The sequence below is a fragment of the Crocodylus porosus genome, unplaced genomic scaffold (genome assembly GCF_001723895.1).
Source record: "Crocodylus porosus isolate Cpor-Errol unplaced genomic scaffold, CroPor_comp1, whole genome shotgun sequence".
In the NCBI taxonomy this organism is placed as follows: Eukaryota; Metazoa; Chordata; order Crocodylia; family Crocodylidae; genus Crocodylus; species Crocodylus porosus.
In genome coordinates this window covers 979,455-997,150 of record NW_017728917.1, presented here as the reverse complement: position 1 = coordinate 997,150, position 17,696 = coordinate 979,455, and the positions used below count along the sequence as shown (strand labels likewise).

General features: G+C 42.7%; 2 protein-coding genes across 2 annotated transcripts in view; one reads left to right on the top strand and one right to left on the bottom strand.

Moving 5' to 3' along the window:
- The window catches only part of LOC109311135, a 21,772-nt gene extending 12,801 nt beyond the window's left edge, over positions 1 to 8,971 (bottom strand). Inside the window, exons 1-9 of the mRNA XM_019536574.1 lie at positions 8,936 to 8,971; positions 8,649 to 8,759; positions 6,853 to 7,234; positions 5,416 to 5,495; positions 4,614 to 4,731; positions 3,571 to 3,734; positions 2,775 to 2,848; positions 897 to 973; positions 320 to 403 (exon numbers count right to left, since the gene is read on the bottom strand). Of these exons, the coding sequence (XP_019392119.1) occupies positions 320 to 403; positions 897 to 973; positions 2,775 to 2,848; positions 3,571 to 3,734; positions 4,614 to 4,731; positions 5,416 to 5,495; positions 6,853 to 7,234; positions 8,649 to 8,719 (1,050 nt within the window). The 5' untranslated portion in view covers positions 8,720 to 8,759; positions 8,936 to 8,971. The remainder of the gene's footprint in view (positions 1 to 319; positions 404 to 896; positions 974 to 2,774; positions 2,849 to 3,570; positions 3,735 to 4,613; positions 4,732 to 5,415; positions 5,496 to 6,852; positions 7,235 to 8,648; positions 8,760 to 8,935) is intronic.
- Positions 8,972 to 9,664: 693 nt separating this feature from the next.
- Positions 9,665 to 13,388, top strand: VHL (von Hippel-Lindau tumor suppressor). The gene is made up of 3 exons (XM_019536573.1): positions 9,665 to 9,875; positions 10,771 to 10,893; positions 11,370 to 13,388. The coding sequence occupies exons 1-3, from the start codon at positions 9,677 to 9,679 to the stop codon at positions 11,552 to 11,554; spliced, it is 507 nt and encodes a 168-aa protein (XP_019392118.1). The 5' UTR covers positions 9,665 to 9,676; the 3' UTR covers positions 11,555 to 13,388.
- Positions 13,389 to 17,696: the final 4,308 nt, after the last annotated feature.

Genomic DNA, 17,696 nt, shown 5'->3' with positions numbered 1-17,696 from the left:
TCATCTTACGCACTGGACACACCCAATGCACATCACTAATTCAAAGGACCCAATTATGTGACAGTAAGCATCAGTGTTTTCTCCACGTATCCAAGGCAGTTGTATAGCAGATGCACATGCATACGCAGATGGACCACAATTTCAAAGCATAGGCCTTGAAAGTAATATTGGTGGTGGTAACAACTTCTGCACATAAAGCCATCTTTAATATACCTCTGAATGCAGAAGGCCCCTCAACTGAACAAGAATGAGTGGATGCAAACAGATGCAATATTTGGTGCAATGTGCTTCCACGTGTTTGATTTTAAGAAATGCTTACCTCTTGGTCAATGCAGAGAAACTCAGCTGGTTCCTGAATAATAACAGTTCCCTGCCAGGAGTCACCATTTATAATCTCTTGATCCTGAAAATCAAGATAGAGATGAAAAAGGCTGAATGTTAAGATGTTTAAATTTTTTCTCTCTGCCTTCTGCATATAATTAACCAAATAAAAATATACTTGTTAATTTTAAAGAATCAGCTTACAATAACAAGTTTTACATTATGTGGACAACGGTATGTTTTATCCCACAGTACAAGAATCACTGCACAGCTGATATAAAGCAATCGGAGGGACACAAAGTAATACTCAACTGGCGCATAAAATGCTGCGTTACAGCGCCAAGGAGTAAAATACTGGCCAAGGACATTTGGAAAACCCCCAGCTCTTAAGAAAACTATGTGGCCCTTTCAATATGCACAAGTACACAGGATCCGAGTGTTATGTCTCACCAGTACAGCATATATAGTAAGTTACATGAAACTCTATCTGCTTCAGAACAATGAGAGTGTATGTCCTCCCTGTCTGGAGTTGATGCTTTCCAAAACCAGATGTACTGTTTTGTTCTGAAACTCACCCCAAATGCATCCCCTTGACTAAAGAACCAGGCAGGCTTTAACTGGCCATTGTCATGGTTCTTCCTGATAACTGTTGCTGCAAAATAAAACATCATCTCAAATTAGCTGTTACCTAATAAAACAAACAGGGACATCTTAGGCAAACAAGTCACAAACTCTGGGCATTTTTCTAAAAGCGGTTTGAAAATAAGGTGTTAGGGTCTTTAAGTTTGAAAGATACACATATCTTTACCCAAACTGCTACAAACTTTAACATGAGACTTTCAAGGCAGTCTAATCCAAAACACACATTTTGAAAAAAAAAGCAAAATGCAGGTGTGGTGTGTGGAGTTGCACAGTATCACAGATTGTGTCAGCATACCATCACATTTTACTTTTGAACTTTATAAAATGGCACAGACTGACTCATCTAAAGAACAGAAAAGGTCTGGAACATTTCCTCATAGAGTACACTGGTGTTAAAACCTTAAGGAAGAATTACTTATGTAACACAGGCACATCCTGGAAACCAACAAACACGCAGTTGACGAGAGTCTTAAGTGAGTGGCAACATATTTCAGATAGCCCAAGAGATTTCCAAGGAAACACAAGTGTAAATACTGCCCTGCTGACTTGAGGAGAGGTTCAGATGTAACTCATGGAATTACAATTATTTTTTTTAAAGAAGCATTTCACGAATATGCAGCGCACACAGCTCTTTCACTGTTACTAGCTGTAGGCAAATTATAATGAGCAAACACAGAATGCATATTCCCCAACCACAGATGCCTAAGTAATGGTACAAGAAGAACAGATGCATTTAAAATGTGACAGCTTGATATTCCAGTCCTTCCTTCTATCAGCATGTGTGCATAAAATTTGAGTGCACAAAATTTCTCACGGATTTACTGAACATTATCTTCTTTGTAATCTGGGGGCAGAAGAGGGGGACAGGTTTCAATGACAAATTACCCAAAGAACCTTGTCCACCTAGATGCCACATTGCAAATCACGTGGCAAAGCTTTCTTTTCATAGAGACAAATCTTGCAGGAGGCAGAACACCATGATGTTCAGCACCTCACAGGATCCCAGCCAATGAAATCTGGTTGAGAACTCAAGAGAACGCAAGGGTGAGTTTGAGAAATGGAGAATAAAGCAGATTTAAACCAAGGGACCTGTTGTAAATTCTAAAGGATCCCACTGCAAGTGAGGTTTCAATCTTCTCTCTACCACAGCTGGAACTCCTGGAAGAGTTAATGCTTTGTAATCATTATATAATCCTTAGTTTTTTCCAACAATAAAAAATTCTGCTGCCCCATCTGTTTCTGAAAGAGGCCAAGAAACTTGATATTGTTCCTGTCAGCACAGCAAAGCTGGAATGAAGGAAACATCCCTTCCCCTACGTAACACTGCTACCTCTACTTGCATAACTCCTTTAAAGTCCATTTTAAAATGCTGTAGGGTGTCAAAGGTGTCAAAAATGAGTTGGACCACAGGACTTCTCTACACAGCTGCCGTCTTGGATCAGTACTGTCGTTATTCACCATCCTGTTAATACATGCTGATCTGTAACTGAAAACCTGAAATTCTTGGAGAGGAGAGGGAAGCATTAACCACCTACATTCCAGCCCTGCTAGCAGATCAGAGAGCTGGGAAAAGCAGCCCCATAGGTCAGTCAGACGTGATATGTCCCCACTAGACAGAAGCCCTGCAGACCAGATGACCAACATCTACAGGCTGGATCCAGCTTGAAGGCCAAATGTTTGACACTCCCCCAGCTACAGAACAGCACTCTTAGAGAGAGAGAAGGGGGAAAACACTGCACACCCATCCCATAAATAAGCTGAACCTTAATTTAATTTGCTTCCCTAGAGCAAAGCAATAAATACACACTTACCAGATCCTGAGAGACAGATATAGAAGGAATGTGGCGCATAGCCCTGTTGGATCATTACTTGGCAAGATTCGTATCTGGAAAGGACAGATCCCATGAACATAAGTAACTGTTCACCAATTTTGTGCCAGTCCCAAACTGTTCTTAGTATCTCAAGCTTTCAAAGCCTTAAATTCATTGCCTTTGGGCTTGTCTTTTGCACAGAGCAGCACAATGGAATAGAGAACTGGACTTCAACTCAGGTCTGGATTTAATCCTCAGCTCCGCTACTAACCTGCATAGTAGTCTCAGACAAATTACTCTGCTTATGTCTCAGTTTCTTCATATGTAAACTGGAGATAATGATACTGACCTCAGTGATAAGCTGCAAAATCGGATGCAGATTTGGTCCTAATCCACACACATTCAACATTCAGGAGCAGAGGTAGGATGGTTGAAATCTAGATTGCACCCCATTGCTGCTGGCTTTACAGCAAACCTATAGTGAATAGCTGTGTTCAATGCAACAGGCTCTAAGTTGAAAGTGGCAGTGCAAGTGTTTCTCTCTAGCATACAAAAAGTGTAGTCTCTATGCAAGACCATCAATCATGGTAAAAACCAGTTTTGGGATGCTTTTCTCTTTTCCCAGCAACTCTAAGGTATTCATTATCCAACACAAACCAGTTTAGAGGTCAGTCCCTCCCTACAATTACTCAGATGACTGCTGTCCTAAATAACTACCGTTTTGCCTCAGTCAAATTGACCCTGACTTTAGCGAGCTGATGTCTCACACTAAAGAGTTAAACTCAGTCATCATTACCTGGAGTACCATGCAACTTTTGCTACTTCCTTCTGAATCCTGGTAGAGTAATTTCCAAATGCCTTTACAGGTTGCAAGGTAATTAGCATGTAGCTAATGTCTTTCTCACTTCTTTCCTGTGGGCACTGATGAAGAATGAAGATGGCACGCTGAGAAATCCTGGCCTTCAAGACGGGAAAGACAGTTAAGGTACAGAAACCAGAAAGGTTCCCCTCTGCACAGATGCTATTTAGGTGTCAACAAACCAGTATATTGCAGTCAGGCCCGTGTCACTGAACAGAACATTGCGTTTATAGTTAATTAAAACAAAAACAGCAGCTAGTTTCTATGCTGAATTTTTCATCAGTAGATCTCAAATCTCTTTACAAAGCAGGAGGTATCATTAATCCAATTTAGTAATTTGGGAAAATAAGGCAAAGAGCTGGGGCTTGATTTGGTCTATGTTTTCCCAGCAGCTCAGTGGCAAGCCTAGTATCTTAACCCCATGTCCAGTCCTTTCACAGTGAAGTGATACACTAGGCATATTTCATCTCCTTAGGAGACAGTTATCTTTTTACAGCTATTTTCAAAACAGGGTGGCGAGCAGTAGAGGCTAGCCATACTGGTTATAAGTTTGTTTAAGTGCCAGACTATGGTGGATTTATTAATTTTATTGTTAATTACCTTTTTATGATATACTTTGCATTTAAGTCAATCTAATGCACCAGCTTATATAGATTTAATTCATTCTACAGAACTCAAACAATTGAGTTTAAGGAAAAACTTCAGGGAATACAGTGATCTGTGTCTCCCATTCACCACCATGTGAACTGCATACATAGGTGGAGGCAAGAAAAAAAACACAAAATTTAGAGAATCCTAGGAGCTGCAACTTTGACAGCTTCCTTAAAGCCTGAAAGATCTACGCTTAGGTTCAAGCATTACATTCAAATTCAAGGGAAATTTTTGTCTCTATATAAACCAGTTGCATAATTTTAGTGAGACCAACCTAATCATGTGGGAGGATTTGGTCCAAGAAGTGGTGAGTCTGCCATTCTCATTACCTGTTTCTTAGCCCTGAATAATGTCACATCAAAAAGAATCTCTTCCCGAGACTGTTCCATGTGACTTGAGCTGAGCTGCCGTCTCCTTACTCTCTCAATACCATAACTGAGGTTGGCCCTAACCAAAAAAAAAGATTGTTTGAATTTTTTTGACCAAACAAACATTTTTTAAGGCTCACCTCCCCACTTGCAAATATTTAAATGCATTACGTGCAAAAGAGGAAACATAGGTTTAATGACTGTATCTTAGTTAAGCAATTCAAGTTGCTGACGTTTTTTCCTACATGAAGCTCGCAACCCCCATTGCATATAGCCTTCGCTAGTCTTGTGTAATGTCAGTAAGCCACAGTAAGTAAGCATTTGCAGGATTGGACCTGGGTTATTTTCATAATTGCAATATTATCTCTCTATACAAAACAAAAATGTTTCATTTTCCTAACTTAGCTTTTACTTTGGAACTGCAGACCCTTCTGATGACAGAGCATCGCTAATATGCCTGTGTATTAAACTACATTTGAACAAATATGAAAAAGCTTAGGAAGGCGCAAGGGAGGATTCAGTAAAGTCTTCAGGATCCTTATTAACTGCACAAACATTCATTCATAATTTTGGTGACAGTACCAAAACTTTCATTTACTTGTTTCAAAATTAACCTCCAAAACATCTCTGGCCATATTTGTGTTTGAAAAATAAGAGATAACATTTTTAAAACTGAGATAAATGTGTTGTTGCTAAGTAGGAGACGCCAAGATACCACTACACAGGATATAAAATAGACATATTACAAATCATCACTACTCACCGAAGGTGGTGTTCTTTGTAAAGTAAGCAAAGCATGACAATGCATTTAGCAGCTTTTTTAAACCTGAACAGAAGATCTGACTGAAAGAAGACAGTAATCAATAGCTGGTTACTCTTATTACTAGTTCCAGTATTTTTGTAGTTTCATGATTAAGTATTGTGATTAAAATCTTTTTGCTGGAGAATATTTTTCATATTTGAAACCCCTTATTACAGCCGTTGCACCAAAAGCCGCATGTTTCCACGCGGAAGTACATTCATGGCAGATGCTATTACAGCAAAAGCAGCATCTTCCTGTTTCCTATCCTGTCTTTTACAGGAACCTAGAAATTACCGTACCAGAACAGCCTCGCCACAGGTTGTCTAATATCCTGATTTCACTAATGTCAGATCCTTCAGCGAAAAACCTCATAGTATATTAATTGGACAATACCGTCCTTTTGGGAAAGATTCTTTCTTGCCTTATTTTGCAATCAAATTATGCCTCATAGTATGAGGCCTAATTGTCCTATGCTAGCCTAGTTCAAGTAAACACCGGTGCAAATTTGAACCCCTGGATGCATGAAAAATGAGAAACACAATAGAACCATCATGGTTATGATGCACTGGGAAACAGGGAGTGGATTATGACAAAGGAAAATTCCATTTTCTCCAAGGCAAAAGGATGCACAACAACACAGACCCACTGGTAGTAGCTTGACTGCTACCACAGTCTCAGCTGAACAAAACACTGAAATGCTTCATTAGAAGAGCTGGAACATTTGACTAGGGAGTGAGTTTTCTTTGCATCCTTCCCTCACTCTTTCCATGGCAATAAAACGTGTTTCACATCTCGCTGTACCTGTTACCCCTTAACTTGTGATCCTATAATGAGAGCCAAAGCTCACAGCTGAACTGCGTTTAATGGAAGATAATTCCTGGTGTATTCTCCTCTCACATACACCAGTGTAAATCAGGAGTAGCTAAGTGAAGGAACCCTATACTAAATGGGGAGTAAAGAGGCAGCAGCAAATAACTTGCTCAGAACAAAACCCTTTCTTCATACAGATACTACTTTTAACAGACAAAATGGGAAAGTGAGCTTTCCACAAGGGGTCATAAGTCTTTAGTTAAAAGATCACATTTTATTGAGGTAGTTTCTGGAATTTTTAATATAAGGTTCACACTTTAGACGCTCACCTCTCAAACCCTCTCTAATTGTTACTGCCGGTACAAATTACATCATTATACCAGTACAATCTGCTATCAGTTCATCTGTGAAAATTAAAGACAAAAACAAATATTGTTTCTTACATTTGGGTTAAATACTTCCTCGTACTATAAAGATAGGGGCCAACTATATTTCTAAGAGAAGCCCACTGAAATCAGGGCCATTATACCTAGGTTAAATTTGCTCCTTAGAATCAGTCCTATAAGACTAACTGTTGCTAGTCCTCACCTTGAATCTGCTGGGTCTCTCACTTGCCTGGTGCCCAAGGGGTGGGGATAAGATGTGCTGCAGAAATTGGGAAGGTGTCCATGTGCCGTATCCTCTGCCCTTAGGAACGTGAGGCTTTTTTCCCAGATTTGTCAGCTTCCGTCTTCCCAGAGCGGATGGTCCTGTGGGGAGAATTCTCTTCCAGTGGACTCCATCACTGAAGTTGGATCCAGGCATAAGTTTCCCAGGAGGCAGGCAATGGCACAGAGAAGGACTTAAATCTGAGATCATCTTTCTTCTGGAATTCTTACTCTTTCTCCCTTTTGCAGAATCCTGTCCCAGTGCCTGCAGAGAGGCTATGATGCTAGCTTTCCTTTTTTCTTGATCCAGCAGCATCTTGCTGCTGGAATGGAAAACAACATAAACAGCCTGTCAAAAAAATACCTAAGAACATTTAGTTGCTATAACCACCACCACATTTCTCATGGAAATAAGGGATATATGCAAAAGAACATGTAATGTTTCTAATGGGAAAAATAATAATTATTCCTTTTTTCCTAAAACACTAAAATAGATCAATGCAAAAGACAGTGATGCTCAAAAATTAAAAACAATTACTATTCAATTTCCTAATGCTAAATCCTAAATGTGGGAACAAAATTAAAGGATCAAGCAGCCTAGTAAGTTAAAAAATGTTGCAGGGAGACCTGTCAATTATTGCTAATAGATCCTGCCTGTGAAATGGGAGCTATAAATACAGCATCTGATGCCTCTTCCAGTTACTGATCCGTACTACTGCTTTGTTAATTTATACCGACAACAAACACAGCCAGTGTGAAATGGCTCTGGATTACGTTGTCCAATAAGGTGGACAGAAAGGCGGATCTTCACAAGTTTTTTTTTTCCTATTGCTTTCAAAGTTTCTGTTCAGTATCCTTGGAAATGCAGTTGACATAAGGATGTGATGTCTGCATCATTTGAAGAGGATTCACTCCTCTCAGAAGAGTGCAGCACTGTGCTTTTGTGATAGGGACTGTTTTGGAAACATGCACATTACACATATCCATTCCCTCAGACATGCATTTTTACCACTTACACTCTCATAGCACCATGTGAACAATCAACGTTTCTAATACCCCCCTCACATAGACCCTCCTACCTACACCTATCCATACACAGAATCATTTATTTCTACCTTACACCATTATTATATACTTAGAGTCATCAGAAATAAACATGATCTATACAAGCTCTTTAACCCTTCTCATTCTGCAAAACACATACACGCTCAGAAATTGCCAGTAGTGCCTACTCTCTAGAAATGATATTAGCTGTCTATACACATGCTTGGGGTGGGGCATTTTAAGTAGGGCAGTTCCTAGAGAGATGCTGTAAATAAAACGCTTCATCCTCACGTCTATTAAGCCCTGCATGTTTAAAAATGGCCACAAGATGCTTTAGCTGAGGTTTAACTAAGCATCCTGTAGGCATCTTTAAATGTTCAGGGCTTAACAGGTATGACAATGAGGCATTTTAATTGGAGTGGCTCTTCAGCAACCACACTAATTAAAATTTCTCATTTGATGAGGTTTAGCTAAAGCACTCCAGCAACTGTTTTAAAACACATGGAGGCTTAATAGACATGATGACGGAGCACTGCTAAAGTGTATTAATTAGAACACAGAGCAGACTTGATTAATCTGTATTGCATATAGGCAGCTGATGCGATTAATCCAGGGGTTGTTCTGTATTTCCCATGGCACATTTCTATTTCTTAAACAAAAAAAATTGCTTTTAGCAAAAGGCTTGATCCTCACCTAGAAAACAGAAATTTGTACTGTATCTTTTTGGAAAGCACGCTCAGTGTTCCTCTCCCTTCCTGCATCATCCAACCATTTCTTGATACAGCAATGCATATCCATTGTGCTCTGCCAAACGTCCTAAGAAAAATACAGTTGCAGTTATTTAATTAAAACCTGTCACAATGCATGTGCACAAGGGGATGCAAGACAATGACACTCTGATGTTTTCCAACTTCCAAGGGTTTGGCTTTCTAACCTGAACAATACTGTTCCAACACAGACACTTAAATATCAGGTCATACTTGCCTGCCAAAAGTTGGAAACCATTGCTAGTGTTCACACACACAGTACAGCTCACTGGAAAAACACCACAGCGAACACTGACATGTAGAAATAACGGGGGGCAGGGGGGAGTTAAACTGCAGGTGACACAAGAGCGACCGTTCATACTATTCCACATGAATGGCTACACAGCTCAATGGCAACCTACTGGGCATGGCTGCGTCAGCATCTCAGGGCTCGAAGCGACCCAGATACGCACATTTTGAAGAGACTGTGTTGGCAGTTAGCGCATGGCAACACTACTGGCTTTGCAAGCTACGTTTGTAACAGACATGGGAGCATCCCAAACCCTCACAGCTCAAACCTCCATTGCAACGTGGGTCACGCAGCAGACAGACTCACTCCCCCGACGCATGGGCACCATGGGCAGAAACCCCCAAAGGGGTGGGAAAGTTGGGCCTGAAATGCCTGTCTTCAGCATCCCCTTTTCTCCATTTCATCCCACTGCAGCCCCTAGTGCTTAAGGCTCAGGCTCACGCTTAATTAGGCTTAGGAACAAGGACAGCCACTCCCCACTCCAACACGCTGCGCAAGCACACTTAGCACCGGCGAGAGCCCCGAGCAACGGGCACCGCCCCATACATGCGCAACGAAGCCGCTCGCCCCCCTCCCGCCGGAGCGTCATGGCGGCCGGCGCCGCTCTGCACATGCGCGCTCATGCGCACGGGCGCGCGCGGTCTGGGCGGACCGGCGGCGCGGAGATGCCGCAGGGCCCGGAGGAGGCGGCGGCGGCGGGGCGCGGGACGCTGCGCTCCGCCAGCAGCCGCGAGCCGGCGCAGGTGATCTTCCGCAACTGGAGCCCGCGCCTGGTGCTGCCGGTGTGGCTGGACTTCGAGGGCAGGCCGCAGAGCTACCCCGTGCTGCAGCCCGGCACCGGCCGCCGCATGCACAGCTTCGTGGGTGGGTGCCAGGGGCCGGGCGCCGGCGCTGTCCCGTGCCCTGGGTCGGTGCCAGCCCCACTGTGGGTGTGTGGGGCACGGGGGGGCCGAGCAGCCCCTTGCAGGCAGAGCTCCCCATGCTTTTTTCCTTTAAAGCAAAACCCGTTGTTTTGGGGGTTTTTTGAAGTTTGGCCGCAACCCTTTCGTATGTATTCTTGTGACCCCCCTTTGGGTCACGACACGTGGGTTGACAGGCCTTGATCTCGAGCTTTGTGAACCCGGGCACTTGTTATTCGACTCCAGGCCCTCCATCCCCAGCTTGTGTGAATTGAGTGGTGCCCCGTTTTGTAAAACGAATTTATCTGCTATGGCAGAGGTTCCCAAGCCCTGGGCCACGAAGGGTTGGCGGCCGGACTGGGTGTCCAGAAGTGACTCGTACTGTGGACAGGCAGCCAACTCTTTTTCATACCAAGTATAAAACTGAGTATAAACAAGGAGTGGCCAGTCTGTGGTATACTCGTCACTTCCAATCTGCAGTTTCCTGGTCTGTGGTCACTTCTGCGGTTTGCCGGTCCACCATCTAAAAAGGTCGGGAACCGCTGCACTACAGCACTTGCCTCCTTAGGGAGCTGGACAGGGCAGCAGCCAGGCAGGGAGAAACCTGAGCCTGCCCCTACCTCCTCACACCTGGCAGTGCCTGTCCAAAGATCACACGGCACCCTGGTTAAGAATCACCAATCCAAATTCTTCCTTTGCTCCAATTCTCTGTGATCCTGCGCAAGCTCTGAGTCCGCTAAATCCAGAGCTGAATAATATTGTATGCTATCTTGTTCTCATTCGTATATTATCAAAAGGTATCATTCAGATGAACTGGACATACGTCTCCCCCATTACGTTTGATCTCTGCTTTGTTCTAGGGCATCTTTGGCTATTCAGAGATGCAGAGACAAATGACAGACTTCTTGTCAACAAGATGGAGCTGTTTGAGCCTACTCACAATGTGGATGGGAACTACATATTGGCAGACATCACACTACCTGGTAAAATAAGTTAAATCTGGCAGTGTTTAAGGGGAAACCAGTGAATTAAGACCACACACCTTATTCTACTTTAATATAAAAAATGGGTGACTGAATCAAAAATTCAATAAATTGGTAGACACTTTCTCTCTAAAGCAGAAAAGTTCTTGAAGGACTTCCTAAAGCAACATTGTTAACCACCAGGCTGAAGAGAAAAATCCGCAATCAGGCCTTGACTTAAGCTCCTCATTCAGCATTTTTTTAATATTTTGCATAAGGTTTTGTGGTTCAGTTGCTACATTTCTATTCCTAGCTTGGCCAGTCATTCCATGGGATGTAGGTAATATCTCACCATCCAATTTTTCCCTTTATATAAACATAAGAAAAATAATACCTCTTTCACAAGAGTGCTGCAGGCTAACTTTAGTAAAAATACTTTCACATTTTGATACAATGAGCTTCTCTAGCACTTCTCAGCCAATCTTTTCTCTCTGCAGTGTTCACCCTGAAAGAGAGATGCCTTCAGGTTGTTCGCAGTCTGGTAAAACCAGTGGACTATAGGAGATTGGACATTGTTCAGTCTTTATATGAAGAGTTAGAAGATCATCCCAATGTTAGGAAGGATATCATTCGGCTGTCTCTGGAAAGAAGTGAAATGCTAAGGAATGGAGCTCCTGAATAAAATTGAACATCATTCATTCCAAACTCCTGAATGGGAAAGAAGTCTTCCCTGGCAAACTACTAAGTTTAAACGGTGTTCACACTGAACCATTTCAAGAGCTGAATAGACATTTGCATTTCATGCTCTGAAGGGTGTCCGCGCTCTGTTGGTTTCCATAAGTAACACTTACTAGGATGGACCAGATTCAGGAGGCTAAACAGTATGTAAAATGCCAAGGGGAGCTGTTCAAAAGCAATTGACCAAATTCTGCTGCCCTTTATACATAGGTGAGCTAACTGATGTTAGTGGCCTTGTACAGGTGGAACCAAGAACAAGATCTTGTTGTTTGTCAGAATAAATGTAGCTGAATGTATTTCTGATATAGTAAATGGGTTTTGCTCATTATCATGCTCTTTTGAAAGATACAAATACAGATGATTTCCACAGATTTAGAAAATAAGCTACACAGAGGATTAATTTGACCTAGGCTGTGAAGGCTATAATTGCCCAAATGATTAAGAACCTAATACTCTTTTTTACTTCAGTGAAGTTTCACCTAATAACACCAGGGTTTTAAATTACTCCTAGTTCAGATCCTAGTGCTACCCCTTCAGGGGGTACAGGGCACTTGTGAATGTATTATCCTGCCCATGTCTTTTGTAGGTCAGTTGATCCAAAACATGCTGAAATCACTGGAAAGCAGATTCATGAGTATATGGGGGCTTTTTTGCCCCTTTTCTTCATGTCATGTATCTGCACTGAGGCTAGCACATTGTCTGACAACATTTCTGGATTAATTTAAACTATTTTTATAGAGGCCATTATCAGGGTTTCCTGTTCCTTGTCTCACTGCTGGATCTTATCTACACTAGTTCCATATATTGCCATGCACCAAACGAACAGAACACCATTTTCTTAACCAGCATTGTGTTTCCCCCCCCCTTCCCGTTTCTTGATTGGATACACACAAATTAAACTATAATTTTTTGTTCAACAAATATTAAGGTATCCATCAAACAGTACTATGCAATGTTAGGAGCAGATCTCCAAAGAAACCGTTCTGTCATTGTTTAATTTTGCACATTTATTTCCTATGAATTTCATACACTCCAAGGAAACTGCTGTGAAACTAAATGATTGACATAGCCTGTACAGTAATTATTAAATGTCTCTTCCACTTTTTGTAAACTTGTTAGTTTTTCTTAAAACATTTAAGTGTCTGATCTGTTTTTCATTCTCTGTCATCAAATGTAAATACTGATTATCTATATATATATATTTTTTTTTAACAATTCTGTTGTTTGTCAAATAACTTGATAGTCATTTCCTGTTTCTTTCATTCTTGAAGAATAACTGATAGCAATATAAGCAAAAATGTATGCTTTAAAAGTTATCAATCTTTCTGATGACAAAATTTGATCCCCGCAGACTTCCTGCCTATGGCGGGGGGGTGGACTCAATCTCGCAAGGTCCCTTCCAGTCCCTAATGTTTATGAAATATATGAAAATGTAATTAGCTACTTTCATAGGCAGTGTCTGTACTAAATATTTTCCCTTGAAATTCCTTGTATACTCCTACTCGTGGCCCTAGCTATTGCTGATGAAGCTACAGTAATAGGTGTTCTAGCATAGACAAAAGCACTGGTAGTTACCAGAATTTGTACCATGCTCTCTCTTTGCTGATAATAAATGAGAATAATATTGCGGCAAGAAGCCCCAATGACCCTAAGGCTACACTAAAACTCACACACTCATCTATCACTAGTGGAACTCTATTAAATTAGAAATTTTAAGCCTGCTGTACATCATGTCCTATATACTAGATTCAAGTTCAAATATAACAATTCATCCTTGACCTTCCTTTTTGTGTTTTAAAATGTAAGTTGATGCTTCAAGTCTTAATCCTAGGAATACTGAGAGATGCTTTGATCAAATGTTCTGCCCCATTCTGTGTACTCAGAGATGATCAAAGATAACAAGAAGTCCTTTTTTAAATTCATAGGGGGTAAAAAGGTACCAAGTAACGTGGGGCCTCTGCAGGACATGCTTGGTAATCTGGTGGTTGTACCACATGACAAAGCTAACTTCTTTAACAGATTCTTTTGCTTCCATTTTTCTGAGCAGGGACATCCCCCACACTGGGATCCTGGATAGACCCAGGGGAGATGCACCCAGGCCCAGGGTCAGTGAGGACCTAGTCAGAGAACTTCTGGTGGAACTAGACATGTTCAGATCAGCAGGTCCTGATGATCTCCACCCCAGAGTGCTGAGGGAATTGGCAGAGATCATTGTGGGATGCCTGGCACAGCTTTACAAGCACTCATGGTGCTCTGGTGAAGTGCCAGAGGACTGGAAGAGGGCCACTGTCCCCATTTTCAGAAAAGGGAGGAGAAAGGACCCAGGAAACTATAGGCCCATTAGTCTTACCTCAGTCCTAGGAAAGCTCTTTGAGAAAATTATCCAGGAGCACATCTGCAAGGGACCAGCAGGGGAGATTATGCTTAGGGACAATCAACATGGGTTCATTCGAGGCAGGTCCTGTCAGACCAACCTGGCTGCCTTCTATGACCAAGTCACAAAAGCCTTGGACACAGGTGTCACGGTGGACGTAGTCTTTCTGGACTTTAAGAAGGCCTTCAACACAGTCTCTCACTCCATCCTCCTTAAAAAAATTAGGTGACTATGGCATCGATGCCTACACAGTCAGATGGGCTGCAAATTGGCTGGAGGGCCACAGCTGGAGAGTGGTGGTAGATGGGTCATTTTTGACCTGGAGGGATGTGGGCACTGGGGTTCCCCACGGCTCAGTATTTGGGCCCTCACTATTCAATATCTTCATCAGTGACTTAGATGAGGGAGTGAAAAGCAGCTTGTTCAAATTTGCATATGACACTTAAGATGTGGGGAGAAATGGGCACACTAGAAGGCGGGGACAGGCTACAACTAGATCTGGACAGGTTACAGAGGTGGGTGGATGAGAACAGGATGGATTTCAACACTGACAAGTGCAAGGTGCTGCGCCTGGGAAGGAAGAACCAGCAGCATACCTACAGGCTGGGGAACTCCCTTCTTGTCAGTACAGAGGCTGAAAAGGATCTTGGAGTCACTATTGATTCCAAGATGAACATGGGCTGCCAGCATGGGGATGCCATCAAGAAGGCTTACCGCACCTTGTTGTGCATCCACAGATGCATCTTGAGCAGGTCCAGGGAGGTGAATCTCTCCCTCTATGCGACATTGGTCAGGCCGCAGTTGGAGTACTGTGTCCAGTTCTGGGCACCGCACTTCAGGAGGGATGTGGACAGCATCGAGAGGGTCCAGAGGAAGGCCACTTGCATGGTCAGGGGCAGGGTCCACAGGAAGGCCACTTGCATGATCAGGGGCAGCAAGGTAGGCCCTACGGGGAAAGCCTATGGGACCTTAACTTGTTCAGCCTTCACAAGAGAAGGCTGAGAGGGGATCTGGTGGCCACCTATAAACTTGCCAAAGGGGACCAGCAGGCAATGGGAGAGTATCTGTTCCCCCAAGCACTACTGGGAGTAACAAGGAATAACAGCCATACATTGACTGACAGTAGATTCAAGCTAGGTATCAGGAGGCACTACTTTGCAGTCAGGGCAGCTAGGATCTGGAACCAACTTCCAAGGGAAGTGGTGCCCACTCCTACCCTGGGGGTTTTCAAAAGGAAACTAGACAGCCACCTAGCCCGGGTCGTTTGACCCCAGCATCCTTTCCTCCCCATGACAGGGGCTCGGACTTGATGAACTGCTTAGGTCCCTTCCGGCCCTACCAACTATGAGACATTTCTGGTTTTTTTAGTCAATGTTCATTATACATCAGGTTGGAACGTACTTTTTACAAGTATTAGGTCTGATAGTCTGTCTAATATGGTTCAAAGCTATATAGGGTCCATGTACTCACATGACTATTAAGTTTTAGTTTTAAGTTATTCTGCTCTGCTAGTTTGTGACTAACCATGTTTATGCATAGTAGTTATTTAAGAGATAAACCTATTTAAGATGCAATAGTTTGGTACAAAACTGATTATAGAGGTAGATTCACTGAGCTTCGGGAGTGGTGGAAGGCAGTGGAGCATATCAGTGCTGCTGTCCTTGAAGCTGTAGTTTGCCCAAAATATAATATTGAAATCTATGCAAGGGCAATCTCTCCAGAATCATAAAGGGGCCAATAACTATTTTACACGAGCCTCCAGAGTTTTATGTTAATGGAAGTTTTACCCACTGAGATGCCTTAGTCCCCTGCTCAACACTCGAGGCATGTTTGAGGCAACCTCAAACTCAATGAGGTTGAGTTGCTCAGCTTCTGGCTCACATCTGTGCTCACTCAGGATCCAGACACCTATAATTCTTCATGTAAATCCCAGCAGAGATTTAACCGTCATCAAGAAAGTGACAGATTATGGATTCATTTTCTTCTCAACCTGTTGGAGGTGGGAGACATGCAACTTCGCATGTGTTCTGCGGTGTCTCAGGAAATTGCCCTACCCATAAGCTAGAGCCTCTTCTGAATGGATTCAGATCTTTACTATGCATACAACACTACTGAAGAAGTGTTGTATGCATAGTAAAGATTTGGAGAGTCATTGGACCAGAGAAAGAATGAGACAGAGGCTGACTTTAGTCTACTGAGTACTCACTCAGAAGGCAAGTCCTGGGCTCTGGTCTTTGCTCCTAAAAGACACTGGGTGTCTAATGGACGTTGTGATACGTTACATCACTGTACAGGCAATGTAGTGATTGCGTGGTCTGTGTGTGTGTTTGGCAGCTATATTGCCGCAGCAGCACACTCCCATTGTAGCGCGCTATTACAGCAACATAGCTGCAAAATCTAACTGTGAGCCATGTGCATGGTACAGTAGGAGTGGTTACTAAAGGAAATGCCAAAGCACAGCACCATAGCAACACTGCCATGCAGTGACATGTAGATGCACCATTTACATCAACAGCCACTGAATTAAAACCAAAGCCAGTCCTGGGAGCAGGGATTAAAACCAAGGATTTCCCTTTCCCAGGAGACCCCTAATCACTAGGCCACGCAATCATATCCCCTCTTACAGCAAAAAAGAAATGGCTAGCATTTTTCATCCCTTTCAGTTTGTTGACAAAAAGATGCCTGATAAATGGATTGAGGCACTTGGAAGACTCTTTACAGTCCTAGAGATAAGATTTAGTCCTAGAGATAGGCCTTCCTTGATATTTCTTGATGGCTAACTACTACATTCTGTTTTACGGGTGAACTTGCCTTGTCTAAAACTGCACATGAAGTCCAGTAGAGCAAAGGACTGAACCCAGATTGCAGGTTTTGGTTCAGTGCTGCAAGCCTACAACCTCTCTTCCTACCCCTCCTCAGAATTGGCACTTCTGAATTAACTAAGGTTTTAAGTACTTTCAGTTTTGACTGTTCAGCTGATGTAATCCTGTTTTCTTTTTGCCAAAGGACTGAAACGTCATATTTTTCTAGCACAAGAGGACAACTAGTTCCTCTTCAAAATGAGAAATGCAAGTTTCCCTCAGACATTCATTTACATTTTTTATACTGACCTTGGAGTCTCACATGCTGTCACACTGGGTTGATTTAGCGAATGTGCCATGGTACGTCTTTGTGACACTTGCTATCACTATAAGTCACATCAGAATTTATTTTCTGTATTAAATGTCAACCCTTTAACCAAGTTAGTCATAATAACGTAGTGGTAATACTGGTTTTTATTATCAAATAATCACTATACCCTGCCATATACAAGTTCAAATAATAAGAACTACAGATTGTATCTCATTTTTTTGTAGCTCAGTGTGGCAAAGTGGGACTCCCTGAATAGCCACAGTGCTAGTTGACCCACTTGCCTTTGGGGACAGCACCCACCTGACTCATGCCTTGTTGCTAATTAATTAGAATATTAATTAAGGCAGGAGGCTGCCCATTCTTGCCCCGATGCCAGGGGGCACTATCTGCGGCTCTGTTCCTCCCCTACACTGCAGCTCAAGCCTCGCAGATAGCATCCAGATGATACATTGCTCCAGGCTTACAGCCCGACCACGCTTAGGCCTCATCATCAGGCCTTAGGTCACACACATTCATACCGCCCTCCTCTCACTAGGGAGTCTCACACTCCACCCTCTCTCACAGGGTCTCTTTCATGCAT

Coding starts and splice junctions, on each gene's coding strand:
- VHL (XM_019536573.1), top strand. CDS start 9,677: ATGCCGCAGGGCCCGGAGGAGGCGGCGGCGGCGGGGCGCGGGACGCTG. Junction 9,876..10,770: donor CCGCATGCACAGCTTCGTGG/GTGGGTGCCAGG, acceptor GCTTTGTTCTAG/GGCATCTTTGGCTATTCAGA. Junction 10,894..11,369: donor GGCAGACATCACACTACCTG/GTAAAATAAGTT, acceptor TTCTCTCTGCAG/TGTTCACCCTGAAAGAGAGA.